We start from the raw sequence: 17,119 nt of genomic DNA, 5'->3' as shown, positions 1-17,119 counted from the left end.
TGTAAAACAGGTTGTCTGAACATGAGAGAGACACAAAAAAGTTAAATATTGCCAATCCAACAGCCCTCGTTGAAAATACAAGAGAAAACGACCACACTTTTGAATTTGCGAACCTAATATTTTAGATGTTCAACCTTTTTTAGATAAATGATTGTTTATTGAGATGATCCACATATAAAAGTGTTAACACTAGAACAGACATAAAAGGACTGAACAGTGCTTTTTCAATTGGTTAAATCGGACTCCTTAACAGTTTAGTACAAAGAAGTTTCCAAAATCCTTTGTACTCCGACAACTTTCTATCATTTACAATAAAAAAAAAATATAAACAAAAACGTCCAATTCTAATCAGGTGTCATCCTTGATAGCGTATTAATTTTTAATGTGTATGTAGTTGTATGGGTTCCATGTAGTAAGTCCTCATTTTCATTTGTTATCGTACCTATGTTGTCTGTTAGATATATATTTAAAACATTTTTTTTAAACATGTTTAAATTAATGTTTGGTATGTCCACCTGTTTGTTTTGTTTTTACAAAATACGAGATTGGTAAAAACTTTATTAAATAGCAATATGTAGGTATTGGCATGTATACTGTTTCCTTATGAAATTATTTTACCTATTATAGAGCACTGACAATGGATTCAATAAATTCCGAAACGTTGGCAAAAACTAAATTGTTTATCAAGGAAAAAATTTTGATCTCTATTCTTCTTCGATTTTTTTATTGTCAGAAATTTCAGCTTCAATGACCCATACTTTTGTATCAAATTTCAATTTTTTTCTCATAAACAACTAAATTCCGCTTATGCAATGACTTCGTTGTCAGCCGGAACAAAGAGACAAAAATTCAAATGTAAGAAATACTTGTGTTTATACACTCAAATTCCTCAAGCTTCAAATGAGCCAAGTGAGGTCATTCTGACGGAGCACGTATCAAACGAGAGAGAAATTTTCATTAAAGGATATCCCTATATTATGATCATGTGGTGGATATAACAATGGGTTTCATTCCGAATAATTAAGAGAGAAGTCCTATTTAGTTGTTGGGTCGAGTGTCATTATACTCTGAAATACAAATAGTCCAGTCTCTTGTGGTCATATAAGATGATATTAGAACGCAAATTATGTATTTTCATTGCTGCCAAACGCCTCACATAAGACGAGACAAAAAAAGATGTACTTTCAGAAAAAAGTGGAAGAACACTAAGAAAAATATGCAGACGATACTTAAATAGGAATTATTAGACTGGACTAGAAATTTACGAGAGAATTAATTTGTGAAAAATTATTCATCAAAAGTTAAAAAGTTATATGGAAGAACAACTCAGCACTTGTGCAGAGTTGATTCGGCCTTTTGTTATATCAGCAACTGTAATTTATGTAATTGTATGTAAGTACAGCTGGGAAACAATAAAGACGATTATATTTTTTTTACCGAAGTATGCGCTGGTCAGGCCCTATCCCCCGAAGCCCCGATACATTCGGCAGGGCGCGCCAGCATTGTCAACCAACGACCACTCCTCACACCGTGGGGTATGTGATTATTGGGTCCGAGAATAATGTGCCCTGAGCAAGCGCAGTGAGCCAAGAATGACAGCCTTCTGCATCTGTCCTGCTAAGATTTCTGCCTTAGTGCGCCAAGCCGGTATGATTTCACGATTCGAGAGTAGAGAAGGCGTCATTTCACCAAGGACTCCAATAATCAGAACAATCATCTTAACAGACTGATCTGGATAAAGTCTGCGGAGTTCGAAGAGAAAATCTCGATATTTTATCCGTTTTTCCTCACATCAGGTTTATTAGTTTATATGAGCCTGAGGGTGAGGAACGAATAGTTCCAATAAATTCTTTACTTCTCGTTCCCCAACGGATTCAATATTCTCCGGAGCGTAGGGCAACACCGGTGTCTCGTCAATACCGTAAGAGTGTCGTATATGGTAATATAGTAGTCTTAGGGCCGTGTTATATCGATGGATATAGGCCAAGACTGCATATGCTGGACATGCTGATGGCAAGTGCATTAGGGACTCGGGCGCCTCTACACCCATCACGCGACTGCGGTAGACTAAGGTGTTGAAGACACCATCCCGGCATCCCCTCAGTTTCCGACTACAGCCCACTCGACCAGAGAAAAGGGAACGTCAGACGCTTTGATAAGCCAAGGTCTTATTATTATTATCATTATATGGCTCTGCACAACTTATGTGGAAAAATCTAATGTATTCACAGATAATAGCAATAGAGGGCTTCAATGGAAATATTTCATATTTACTCATAAATTAAAGCTACAGACAAATCTCTACTAATAGCAAAAAATAGAAGCAACTGAACTGAGCTCTGTCCTTCCAACAAAGTAACCCAAACAATGATAGATGCGTGATTAAAGCATGCACACCACGCAAGCCTCCTCACGTTGGCCAATTAGATTCAACTGCATTCGGCTGGTGAATTCATTCAGGTGTATTGCTACAGAGTTGGAGTGGTGAGTTCCATTTTAACGCCGGTGTTGTGTACATATACGGTATTTTGAAGTTTAAAATTTTAGAAATGTCAAGTACTATATCGGCCAAACCAAGAAAAAACTGATTCAAAGGTACAACGAGCACAAAAAAGCATACATAAACCTAATAACATATAAATCAAACTTCGCAACACACGCCATGGAAAACAAACATAACGTTTCCCCACCAGAAAACAACAAGCTCATAAAATAAATCAATAAAGGAAACCGTATGAACATCTGGGAAAACCTAAACAGCCATAATCGAGAAACAAATACAAATCAAAACACAACAAGGCCCAACATGCTATATAGTTCACAAAAAATAACACATTCCTAGAAACAATGAATCGCCAACACAAAGGACATTACCTGATGTAAGCCAAGTACAGGCAAATTTAAAGAGACATCGGGATAAAAGGAGAGGACAAATATCTGCACTAAGGCGTTCTAACCGTATAAAGGAACAAACAAGAAGATAAAATGTTCAGTTTGAGCATGCTATCGAAAGCGCTTGCATATAATAATTAGGAGTTATTGAAGCCTAAAATCCTTTTTGGGAAGAAAACTGCCTTTTCTTGACGATGCCAACTTGGTTGATGAAATGTGTGTCGATTGAGATTGAAGTGCTTATTTTGGATTCAGTTTTACAGTAGGGAACTTAATATTTTTGAAAATTTCATAGATGGTAGTTTGAATACTATCTTTGGTAGTTTTTCCAATACTATTTACGTTAGATATTACACACTGTATCGGGCTAATACTCGTACCCGTTAACGAGCAAATTGTAATTACGCAAGGGGCGGAAACAATTGAAGAAACGACCGTTTCCTCGTCGGAGCTTCCTGTATTTTCGGTGCCGGCGATGAAGCCGAATGTGGAATTCCTCGAGTCCGACGATTGTAAATATTCATTGGGTCGAATGTGTCGTGGGTAACTGCGCACGTGTCGCCAACATACACCCCGTGTATTATCATTAGCAACTCTCGATGTACCTCGTTGATACGTACCGATTCCATTCAATTCCGGCTGACGTGCGTTATTGATGGGACTAATTAGACGGGAGTGAATTGTTCGCAGGGATATTAAAATTCGCCGGGGTAGGAAGCGGGATGGGCGTGTAGGGAAGTGATCAATATTTCGGGTGAGAAATCAGGCATGTATCACGTAACGAATACTTCACGTAATTCACAAATTAATTATCAAATTAACCACAACCTGCGAAACTACACATTCCAGAAAGAGACATTGTAATAGATGCCTGCTCTTTTTTTTTCGTGATTACATCTTAACACTGGCCAAAAGGAACTTTGATAGAGATTCTTAAAATTTTGGAACACTACTGCGTTGCCCAAAAGGCAATCCTGCTAGAATCATTTGAGATGCATTTGTATTTCTTAATCTCGAACAGTAAAACTCTATCCCCAATGAAAATATTATTCATTTAGATCTGGAATCGTGCCGACAGCTGAATGGCAGGAGGGTCATATTGGGTTACGAACGATCCCCTTGAGGAACTGGGCGAAACCTCATTGTAATCAGCCTACCTCTGGTAATGCAAAACTCTGCCAAAGCTCTGCCTAGCTACTCGTGGGAACACAGGTGAATGAAACGAACACAAAAACAGAAACAACAAAAACAAAAGCCAATCCCGAGGCTGGACAGAAGTGCTCACCTCAATCTAAGGCGGTGGCTGAGGATGATCAGAAATGTCCACCCCAATCTACAGCTTGGAATAAGGCTGGACGTAGCAGATCACCCCGTGATGTAATACAAAGGCTGAGATGTAAGCGCATTTGCGGCCCCGAGGCCAAAAGGAGAAAGAGAGCAAAGGAGGCAGAAGTGGCAGCAACTATAAATGCCCCCTCCTCCTCCCCCACTCCACCTTCAACAGCAAGGACACGTCCTGCGGCGGACGCTAAGTGCTCCGTCTTGAATAAAGGCAAGGAACCAGCTGCCCCTGCAGGAAAGCTCCCTCACTGGTGCACGTCCACGGAGGGAACCCCAAGAAGGTAGAAGAAGCCGCACAGCGACAGTAATGTCGCTGCACCGTCCAAAACCTTCGCGAAGACCACCGTGAGACACCTCAAGGTTACCAAAGAGAGTGTGTGTTTGGCGCGTCTTGGCCTACTCCTGCCGATATAAAGGATATGTCTCCCAGTGACCTGTTCACCTTCCTGGAAAGGACAGGACGATGCCCTAGGAGGACAACTCCTCGGGAGGATGTACAATGGGTCACACGTGGCCTTGATGCTGTGGGCCTACACTCACCCTCCCTACTCTACAGATACAGAGATTCTGAAAATTTTGGAAGACAACTGCGTTGCCCAGAAGGCAACCCTGCTAGAATCATTTCAAATTCATTTGTATTTCTCAATCTCGAACAGTAAAACTTTATTCCGAATGAAAATAATATTCATTCAGATCTGATTTTCACAGAACATTGGGAATTTATAGTTACCAATGAAGCAGACGACCTGCTGTTAAGTAACAAACATCACCGTATCGCAACCACATTCACTATCGAACTACACAGCCTCTCACTTATGACGACTCTTAGACTTCAAAAATGCTGACTATCCTAGCTTGAATAATAATTTTGCTGCTATCGATTGGATAAAATTATCCAAATCTCATGATGTTGACCAAGCAATCAGCTTATTTTGAGAAATCATCCGAAATTAATTCACTCAGTTGCTTTGTTCCAATCGAGAAGGTGAGACAGTTACGCTTCCCATAACTTATAAGCCCAATCATAAATACGCAGAAAGCTCACGATAAATACGAACTGATTAGAAACCCTATTGATGATGCAAATTTTTTTGACTTGAGACAACACTACATATTCCTTACTACACTCTATACTTGATTCATGTAGAGAATTCCATATATTAAGACTTCAGCTACTCTTGAATCTCTTCAGGGCAACTCTATGTTCTTGGAAGACAGAACCGGTGAGTCAGGGGAATCTATTGCTAATATTTTAGCCGATCATTTTGCCAACACTCATAATTACACACAATTAGGTTTTACGACCATTTGTCTCCCACTGGTGATGAAGTGAACATTTTCCCAATTACCTTCTCTCTATTGATCAAGTTTCCGAAAAAATATCTGAAATAAGGGACAAGTTGAGCCATGGTCCTGACGGTAATCTATCATGCTTCTTGAAAAAGATGTAAATTTACTTTAAGCTCACTTATACAACTTTTATTCAACTTGTCGTTGAGAACAGAGCAATTTCCTGAAATTTGGAAAAGCAGCTATGTAGTACTTATGTTCAGAACTGGCGCAAAAGAAAACATTCAAAATTACAGACCAAAGACTATGCTCTCAGTGATTACCAAACTTTTTGAATTGTCACTTACACTCATACTTACTTGGCATTGTGAGGATTTAGTCATTGATCAGCAACAAAGTTTCACAGATAGGAGATCTTCAGTTACCAACTTTCTATGTAGTATATCAAAATAAACTAATCAAAAGTTCAGAATCAGGCCTGATACTACCGTTTGATCATGTTAATCATAATTTATTGTTTTATTACTCACAGGATAAGCGATTTGAATCATAACGAATCTTGGTAACTTCTGGAGTGCCTCGAGGTTCTCATTTGGGACCCCTGCTGTTTACCCTATATATAAATGATGTTGGCAATTCACTTCCTCATTTTAAATTCTTGCTGTTTGCTGATAACCTGAAGATATATTTGCCTATCGAAAGTATTGAAGATTATCATAAGATACACGATAATATCAATTCTCTATATGTTTGGCCTAAAAACAGTGTATTACGTTTGCTAGAATAAATAACAAAATCCCCTTCAACTATGTTTTTAACGATGTCAATCTAAAACTGCTCAATGAAACAAAAGATTTGTGTATAATCTTTGATGTGAACCTTTCATGCACCACCACATCAATACCACCATCGATAAAGCTCTTAAACTTCTTGGTTTTGTCTGTTTTAAAGCAGCTGTCGCCCCTCTATGAACGACACCTGTCAAAAGTCGAAACCTATGCGAGCTAAGGACTAACGAGGTCTTACCTCTTAACGTGTGATTCTTAACACGGGTTGGACGATAGGAAGTGAAAATAGATCGTTCAGCCTTCCGGCTTGAACTACCGGTTCACACAGCGGTCGATTGAGTGAGTGGAGCAAACCACCAACGTCAACACACCAGGCTATCGACCCACAAAATGGTAAGGATTCAACGGTGGATGCCACCAGAATTGTTTGCCAAGCATATAGAAGATCAGTTTTGGAGTATGGAGTATCATCAGTATATATGAATAGTATTGAAGAACTGCAAAATAGATTCCTCAGATCTGTTGCCTTCAAATCTGGCCTCAGAGTTGGAGAATATGATTATTTGGATATACTTGATATTACGAATCTCTACACATTTTCTTGACGTACAAACAACAATATCATTATCTTATTCAAAATTATATCAGGTGACATTATTTCTAATAACCTATAACGTGAAGTTACCCAAGAAATAAAAACACTAGGATGTTGAATTTAAGTTTATATTAGTTAAATTGTATATATTTTCATTGATATATCTCTATATTTATACGTACAATAAGGTTGAGTTAGTTTAAAGGTATTTGTATTTTTTTCCTCATGAGAATTAGGGACCGTCCAATAATCACGTGATGTTTTTTAGCATTTATTAACCCCCTTCTTCCCCTTGGTGATGCGCAGAGAGGTTTGGGACTAATCCCCCTTGCACACCCAAAATCACATGTATTTTTAGTACCTTTCTTTCTTATACTCTGCAAAAAGGTCTCTCATACAGATCACCTAGTTTAGACGATGTATGCATGTATTCGGTGCGTTTCACGAAAAAATAAATACACGTGATATCTTACTACAACCCATTTCACCCTTGTGATATTTCGTGATTTTTGCTAAACCTCCTTCCCCCCTTTCAAGCCTCATGTCATCAATGGACAACCCCTTACCCGTATAGTTAAATAAATAAACAGAAATATGTGACACAATAAGTGCAGGCAAGAACGTACTGGATATATCAGAATATACCAAAAAACGGAAACATCAGTAGAAACACCTGAGACAAAGATGCATTGAAGATTCTAGATAAAAGATTCTCAGACGAACAGTGGGATGGAAGAAAATGTAAGAGCCAGAATTCAGGCGACCATTAAACCACTCCCAAAACCAAAGGAGAAAAATAACCTCACCCAAACCTACGAATAAGAGGCCAGAAGAAAGACAAAATTCAGATATGAAAATCAGGTCATGGATGACATTAATATGATAGACATTTGAAAGTCAAACGGACTGACAGGAAACAAGGACATAACAGGGATTAACGAGAACAAAATACGGGCTGATAGGCCGTGGTCCAATGGAACCTGAAGTACCCAATGTTTCGTCTGCTTCTATGGCATCATTAGTGGCATGTGCGTCGACTGCTCGGACGAAGGTCATATCTCGAAGTCTCAGCAACAAATGACTGACGAGCTCTGTGTTCATGATTCAAGAGGGTGATATTCAAATACTATCTAGATGGGTTCACACTGTTGTGAATTAATCCCCTGAAAAAAAATAACGCTGGCCGCCGCTGGTTCTCGTCAATCGATTTTGTCTTGGCCAAGGTCGCGCTCAACTCGACTTGCGTTTCTCTATCGATCTAGGAGTCGCGTCGCTTTGGGAGGCTTCCAGAAACTTCCCTATCAGCTTCCAGAGACTTCCCCATCACGATATATAAACACTACCGACAGGCAGTTCGGGGAAGTCTAGTTGAAAAGTGTGGTACGAAGTGAGCTAATAAGGCGATAGACATTTGAGTATTGGTCTGAAGTTTCAGTTAAAGTGTTTGTGTTGGATTGTCAGTGTAGCAGTCAAGTTAAGTTGAGTTTGATAGTACAATGTAGTCAATTATTGTCAAACCCTCGGGGAAAACGTAACAATACGTTACACACACAAATATCGAACCCTAAAGATGTATAATCAACTTTGCTGTATATAAAATAACCCCAAGATGAAACAAGTATAATAACGAAAAGGAATCTGATTACCCTAATTACCCTTTGCTATTTTATGGGGTTCTTTTCTATCGCTATTCACTTTCATTATAGAGACTTTTTTCACCCAACACTTGTTTGATCGATAACACGTGTGAGTTGGATTGCAATATTCTGAAAAAGTCATTATTATTCATTAATAAATGTTAATCAATCAACATTAAAAGTCATTATTCGTGCTGTGATGTCCATTAGGGCCTTTTGAAGTGAACACTTTATTCATCAACTCATAATACTGAGTCGTACAAAACGACTGAATACTCGTATAATTCACTTTACTTACATTTTCTTCATTATAGACTTGAAGGAAGACTACATGCATAGATTCCATTCGTAACCTTCGCCAGAACTTCAGTAACAGGTCATTCGCCAAAATATAGAATGCGTCGATTTTTGCCATTATATTTATTATGAATTGTTTAAGTAATATAATATGTATATGAAATCTAGTATGATGTTATGGTTAGTGAATTGTTATAACTATTATTGAACATTAAAGTCAATGTGAGATATTTGGTAGTAGAAACTTGCTGATAACCAAGACAGATTAATTTCCTTGGAATAGGCAGATGTTTAGTTTATACAAATTTCCTTATGAATAACTCCTCCTGATTGATGTTCAGATATATGAATGAACATTATTATTATAATCGTCATTAGCACTGATAATTTCCAAAGGAAAATTGATTTTGCTGTTGAATATAAAAATAACGACCGTTATTCAAACGGCAATAAACGGGATTTTGTTATTTTTTACAACCATTAATAGCATTATAAGGGCCCTAGAAGAAAGCTATAAAGTCAGAACATATAAGACACCACATTTAATGTATAGTTATGTAGGATCTTAAGTGCTTTTGCAGGACACTGATACTGACAGTTTCGGATTACCAAGAGAGAAATATTGCAGCCACTAACCGAGTGGTTGGGAGACGAAAAGAGAGAACAAATAACTATGAGGATCGGAAATTTGATTAGAAAACGAAGATATTGATAGTATGGGAAACAAAAAGCACTCACCGCTATCGCTCCAGTTCAGAGAAAATATGAGAATCCATACCTGAAACAATAAAAAAAATCAATGACAACATTCTGATGATAAGAAAAATGATAATAAAATAATCCAAGTTTTACTGTGAGCTGAACCCGTCAATGTAACTTATTGTAATTCAATTCTATTATTAATTCGTATTATCAAGCTGGGAATACTCGTATATTATTTTCACAATAATATTGCACTGATATCTCATATGGTGCTACAGATTATGAATTGATATTGTTGATAGTCCGGGAAGGCGAAATGTCATTTGAGTTTTAATTTTCTATCACACAGAATTCACTCATCAAGAGAATCCTGTTATGGTAAATGATTTCACGATTTATCATTAAAAACTTTATGAAATCATTTTCAGTAACATAAAGTTGTAGGAAATATGTAATGTATTGTTGAAATGAAAAATATAATCTAAATTACCATAATTCAGAAACTGAGTTGTAAAACAATTATCGTATTACAAATATATAGATAATTTTTCATTCAGGAAACAAACTAGAGAAGATAATGGAAAACCTGATTTTCGTGTGGTTCAGTGTTCTGTTGTGTTATTCACTGTAAAAGGGTTTTTTCCCACAGTTTGTATGCAAAAAATCTACATATCTGTGGATTAGTACCATATCTGTAGTTAGTTTCATTCTGCCTTTCTTCTTAAGTTTTCTACATTTTTTGTTCAAGTTTGGAGAAGTAGAGTAATGGACACCAAAAACTGCAATGAGCTGAAGCAACGGCACTCAACAGAAAACAGAGCTAATTTTGAATTTTTTTACGTCACTAGTCCGCCTAAGAAGAGAAAACAATAAAATCTTATTAAAAATTATACTCACACAACTTACTTTCAAAGAGTACAGTTTTGTTTTGAGTTTATTCCCTTTACAGAGTTTTGTCTTTTGTAAGGCAAATTCATACTTTACTTTCTCAACAAATAGTGTGGAATTTAGTAACTATAATGGAATCCTCAATTGAAGATTTCCTAAAAATCCACTCGATCCATACAACAACTGGGTTTTATACTATAGAAATATACATTTATACAAGCCACTGAGATGATAGTTTCATAGCAATAGTTTGACAGGAAAGAACTGCCGAGCAGCCAGCAAGATCTCCAGATTCAACCCGTCTAGATTCTTTTAAGTCGTTTGTAAACTGCGGTTGAACATCCAACAACAAAGAATATAAGAAAATACAAGTATAAGAACATCAAAATGACTGACTGAATAACACCGTTAAAGTTGGGTACCATTATATGATTTTTCCGCGGGTTTTTCCAATGATGGAACACACATGGGGAGAACCATATATACTTTTGAAGTTGTGTTTTCTAGGGATAGATAAAGTATTAGCGGTTTGCTTATAATTTTCTCTGGTACCCTCGGCCATGATCGAATGAGTTTGATGAGCACTTACTAACTGACAAAGCAAATTTGCAGAAGAAAACAAAAATCAGCTAAATACAAACCTTTACACACAAAAAACATTAATAAATAGTTGATATAAAATATCTTTATATATAATTGAAAACTAAAATGTTCTTTATAATTTCTGCAATTTTTATCATATATTTTCAAACAATGTAATGAATGTAATAAACATATTCGTACATGCATGCTTCGTTCATGTATTCACAGAACTACTTACATATGTAAGAAGACCTAATTTGAAGTTATCATCGACGAGTATGTCGGATGCAATTAACAAAATCCCACTTGTTTGTATGTTTATTAGGTACTCAGACAAATTGTCTCTTATATGATAAAAGCTAAAAACGATAAACTTTTATTTGTCACAAACAGGCGTTTTAATAATACTGGGACCTGACCTTTTAAAGGAATCTCAATCTTTTTTGTAGAACAAAAACAGAATCTAGAAAAGTATGAGCACAAAAGTATGTGCATTCAAGAAGGAAATTCTATATCTCAAGAGTGAATCTAATCAATGAATGACATACAGAATAGCAACTGATACCTCAAACACCTCTCTCCAAGTCTCCAATCAGACGTTGCTGAGACTTCGCAGTCAACGCATATACCACTAAAGATGTCTGACACAGTATCTAGCGGACGAAACTTTTGCATTCGACCACGAATTATGTTTTGTCTAATCAATGCTTTTGTTGAATACTATTATTGCCCTACTATGTTTTCACAAAATCCACAACCAAATTTTGCAAATTCAGGGCCATGATTCTTTTATAACACTAGACAGTAATTATTGAAAATTATCGGTATGAATTTTATACCTTGAAGAGAAGTTGGATCATATGAAGTGGTATTTCTCTCAAGAACTGCTGCTAATTCGTTATGGCTTATCTTCAGTTTCAAATTTATCAAACTTTCATAAAAGGGATACAAATTTGAAGCTGAAAGAGTTGTTTTCAGATTCTGAAATAATTTTATCTAACCAATTATAAAACAAAACAACAAATAAAAAGTAATAAGTATTTGCAATCATATAAATGTTACTTTCTTGAATCCACCGTATTTTTTCTAGGAGTTGAGCCTATCCAGACATATTAATGACATATTTGCTAATATTCACCTTATATAAACTTCTCTTATGTATATTTTCGGCTGATTCTATTTATTACAATATCTAATGCATGCATTTGTGCACTTGGATAGGTCAACGATCTGCTAAAAGTTGCGTTTATCAACTAAACAATTATTCTAGGAGTGTTTTTAATCGATTCCATATAATGATCAACTCATACAAACGAACTCTTTTACTCACAATGAATTGTTTCACCACCATAATCCAATAATAATTCACGCACACACACGCACTCACGCACTCCTTATAACATGTGTCCCCTACAAAAGCTTAAAGCGAACTGGCGATTCTGGCCAACAGCCGTCTAAGTCAGAGAGGGGGGAGAACGATTATTATGGAATGCGCAGAAGCAAAGGTACACACTTGGATAAGGCGATTTTACAAAAATTTTTAATAATCTGTAAAAATATAAATATTCGTGAAAAATTGTGGTTTTGAGAATAGTCATCTTTAAGAGATTTGCTTGTAAGTTTTCAAATAAAACTGAGGACCTTTTCTGTTGTCTTAGTCTCTCAGGAATTATATTATATTTAATAAGAGTACTGAAATCATTCAGAAGAATAATTGATTTAAAAAGTGGTATATCTTTCAAGAGATACCTATCGCATGTTTCTTAATTACTTGAATTTCATTAGTTTGGACTTCCATTGTATACTATTATATAAAATGTTTTGAAATCCCTGAAAGAATCAAAACAAATAAAAATTAAAAAGAATAGCTGAAATTATATCAAGCACAAAAATAAAAAACCCTGAAAAGAAATTACAGTGAAATAAAATACAAGTGAAAAATAGAAAAATTTAACAAAAATTAAAAATAAAAATTGAAAATTAGGAGATTCTTAGCCAAGTTACTACAATATAACAATTATATTGAGAAACGAAACAAAAAAAACCCTGAAAAGAAATTACAGTGGAATAAAATTCAAGTGAAAAATAAAACAATTTAACAAAAAATGAAAGTTAGCTTTTAAAAATTCTCGACTTTTCTTTCAATTGCCTCCTCAACAAACTTCTAGAACACCATAATCTATTGTTGAACTATTAACACGGACTTAGACAAAATAAATCTACATCAACAGCAGTAGAAGAACTCCGTTAACATATTTATAACTATTTATAACATTTGTAACAAACAAAATACAATGGCTTCATACTTCGACTTCAGCAGAGAATTTGATACTGTGAATCATGATATACTTTGATAAAAAAATGATATCGAATATGGGTTTGAGGTGTTGGGAATGATTTAATTACAGCATATTTAAAAGATAGAAAACAGATAGATATATTGGATAATAATAGATAAAAAAAATGGGTAACTCATAATATATATGACCCAGTACTCATATCATCTCTATGAATGATATGATTAATTCGTGTGCAAGTGGGCAAAATGTAATTATGTGTGTCGACGATATCAAATTTTTGATCTCAGAAAAAATATATGTGATATGATACTCAGAGCCAATACAGAGCAAATGAATTCTATGACTGGTGTACTTAACAATGGGCTATTGGTGAATTTGTAAAAAAAACATGTCTTATGCAGTTTCTAACGAAAAATTTGAATAAGAGTTCTTCTAGTTTGATAATAAGAGTAAATCATAAAAGCATCGAGCAGATTGATGGTGCTCGCTTTTTGAGAGTTATATTGGATAATGAAATCACATGAAAAAATCATATAAACGAAACAACCACCAAGATGAGTAAACATGTTTTGTAATAAGACAATTGAAAAATACTGTATCAATTGAAACCCTGAAACTAGCATCATATGGATTGGTTTAATCAACACTCAGTTACGACTCAATGTTCTAGGGTAGCTCAAGCTATTTTCCGTGAAAGTATCTATAGAAGAGAGACATGAGAAAATCTAAATAAATAAAATTGAAAACAATCTAATTCAATTGAATTATCCAATTATTTTTCAATTTTTTTGTTTCAAAAATACTATATACGATTCATTCCTCAGACCATTTTTTTCCGTATCATTGAGACTAGTTCATTTCTTTCATGAAGTGATAATTTTAACAAACGAGTTCACTAACTTTCATATTTATTACAATTAAAGATAGTTCTAGAGTTTCAAGATATCCAACACATCCCTCGTGGACATCAACTAGGTAGTATAAATTCTTCAACCAAACCCACCAAACAGATGTGCTTAGTTCAAAGTTTATTGAATGAAATAAATGATGTGAAACCGACGACCCAACTTTGATTTGTGGATCTGAACATTGAATGTGTGAATTCACGTTCATTCAAAAATGACAGGTAATGATTTAGTATTTAGTACCTAGTTCTTATGAGCATAGCCTTTCTGCCAAATCTTGTGAATAACATTGTCATTCCTGATCCAATGCTCGCTTGACTACTCTGATATAATGATAAAAAAAACTAGATAGAGTACCTACATGGTAGTTCATGAAACAGTTCTGAACTGGATTTATCTTTTCAGTTAACTTTTTCTTAAACTCAATTAAGAGGTTCAAATGATGGAAAGTAATAATGATAATAATAATAATAATAGTGACGTGAGGAGGGAGGAGCTGTATCAACTCGATGTAAAAACACGAAAAATGATGCATCTCTATAGGAGTTTGCATCCCAAATCGTCCGTTCCTCGGTTGTACTTCCCCCAACAACATGACAGAATGATACTATATAAGTCATTAGGAGTTTGGATCTATGAGAGAGTAGGAATTGAAGCATTTCTTTTTAGGGCAGCTGCCAGAGCAGCTGATGAACTCGGTTTAGTTTTCGACACTGAACGAGATGACCACAACTCTGTCACCGAGTTGGAACCTGTTTAGCAAAAAGCTCATATAAAAACCGCAGAGGTCACCTTACTTCTGCGGAAACCCAAGGATAAGCCATGATTGGGGTCTTTCTCAATAACATTTAAGACCTTGGCTTATGAAAGTGCCTGAATTTCGCTTTCCTCAGGTCGAGTGGACTGAAGTCGGAAACTGAGACCCGAAACCCGAGACCCTAATGCACTTGCTATCAGCATGTCAAGCATATGCGGTCTCGGCCCATATCCGTCGATATAACGCGGCCCTAAGAGTGCTATATTACCATCTACGGCACTCTTACGGTATTGACGAGACACCGGTGTTGCCCTACGCTCCAGGGGATATTGAATCCGTTGTGGGGAAAGAGAAGTGCCGAATTTATTGGAACTATTCGTTCCCCACCCTAAGGCTCATATAAGCGAATAAGTCTGATGTAGTCCTTCTCGAACACCAGAGCAAGACGTTATTTGTCGTGGAGTTTTCAACTCCGGGCGAGACGAATATTGTTCAAAAAGAGAAGAAAAAATGGATAAAATATTGAGGTTTTCTCTTCAAACTCCGCAGATTCTATCCAGGCCACTCTGTCAAGATGGTTGTTCTTACTATTTGATTACTTGGTGGAATGATGTCCTCTCTACTCTCACATCTTAAAACATACCGGCTTGTCGCACTATGGCAGAAATCTTCGCCGGACAGATGCAGAAGTATGTCATTCTTGGCTGACTGCGCTTGCTCAGGGTACATGATTCTCGGATCCAATGATCACTTACCCCACGGTGTGGGGAGTCGTCGTTGGTTGATAATGCTGGCGCACCCTGCCGAATGTATCGAGGCTTCGTGGGATAGGGCCTGACCAGCACGTACTACAGGGAAAAACTAATAATAATAAACGTCTTCATTAATGCATCCACAAAAAAAATCACAGTATTAAGTACTAACTACATATAAAAAGTTATAGCAAAAGGCGAAGATCAATTTTCGCAGCTATGCAAATAACTGCTGAATTGTTCTTCCATTTAACTGCTTCCTTTCAAGTGTAAATAAAATTTAAATACTAATAGTATTCATTGTAAACTCTTAGTATAACCTCGTGAGTTTATATTGTAAATAATATTTAGTGCCTCATTGAAGTGAATGACCTTATTTGCACACACCTAAAACTACGTAGATACTCATCAAAATGGTTAAAATTTCCAAAGCCGAGGTTTTCAGTGTCACTATTTTTAGGGTTTGAAGGCCGTCGATTTTTGAAATGTTTTCCTGACGTTTCGCTGGCGCGAGTTGCTAACCAGCGAAACATCAGGAAGAAATTCCAAAAATCCACGGTCTTCAAACCCGAAAAATAGTGACACTACACACTACATACTTATATTTCACTGGAAAAGTAAAAAGATAAAAAATAAAATCCAGAGAGATTCGATGAAGTCGACAATTCACCACATGAGATAAATTACTTTTTTTGTGAAATAGTTGTTAATATTATTAAACCTCTTCCGAACATATCCAATGACGAGCTCCTTAGTTTCAAGAATTTTCTGCACCGTGCAGTTCTTTCTATTTGAACCCTGTTACTCATTTTGATGTCTCTTCAACAAGTCTTTGAAAAATTCTAATTGTCTTGATATTCACGAACTAAATAGTCGAAACCAATTTAATTGCTGTAAAAGCTTTCACTGAGCTCATAAATATTATGTTTAAACTGGTATATACCCTAACATTTTTAAATTATCCAAAGTATTACCTCTTTTAAAAAAAGGTGATACCTCGGTTATCGACAATTATCGCCCCATCAGTATTATTTCGATATTCAGTAAAGTCATTGAAAAATTAATCAAAAAACAATAATTGTATGAATATTTTGATTCAAACGGATCCTTCAATAACTCTCAATTTGGCTTCAGAAACTCCCGCTCAACAATACAGGCAGTTCTTAATGTTGTCGGTGACGTTGTAGAATCACTTGAACAAGGCAATCGTACAGCTATAATGCTGCGCGATCTTTCGAAAGCTTTTGACTGAGTGTCACATGACATTCTCTTGGAATAACTGAACTATTAAGGTGTTAGAGGAATTCCCTTGAAACTTATTAGTTCTCATCTTACCAATAGAAAACAATGCGATTCAGTGAACGGTAAAACATCAGACTTTCAGATTGTTAGT

General features: G+C 36.0%; 1 protein-coding gene across 2 annotated transcripts in view; it reads right to left on the bottom strand.

The window, feature by feature from the left end:
• robo1 (roundabout guidance receptor 1) overlaps positions 1–12,427 on the bottom strand; it is a 280,396-nt gene extending 267,969 nt beyond the window's left edge. For both annotated transcript variants that reach the window (XM_074172448.1, XM_074172449.1), the window contains exons 1-2: positions 12,343–12,427; positions 9,579–9,618 (exon numbers count right to left, since the gene is read on the bottom strand). In XM_074172448.1, coding sequence (XP_074028549.1) covers positions 9,579–9,618; positions 12,343–12,363 — 61 coding nt within the window. In that variant the 5' untranslated portion in view covers positions 12,364–12,427. The remainder of the gene's footprint in view (positions 1–9,578; positions 9,619–12,342) is intronic.
• Between the last annotated feature and the right edge of the window lie 4,692 nt (positions 12,428–17,119).

Source organism: Leptinotarsa decemlineata, unplaced genomic scaffold (genome assembly GCF_025532065.1).
Source record: "Leptinotarsa decemlineata unplaced genomic scaffold, Ldec_3_MD MMD2_tig00000133_RagTag_RagTag, whole genome shotgun sequence".
Lineage (NCBI taxonomy): Eukaryota > Metazoa > Arthropoda > Insecta > Coleoptera > Chrysomelidae > Leptinotarsa > Leptinotarsa decemlineata.
Note: the sequence above shows the minus strand (reverse complement) of the source record. Positions and strands in the feature narration are given on the sequence as shown.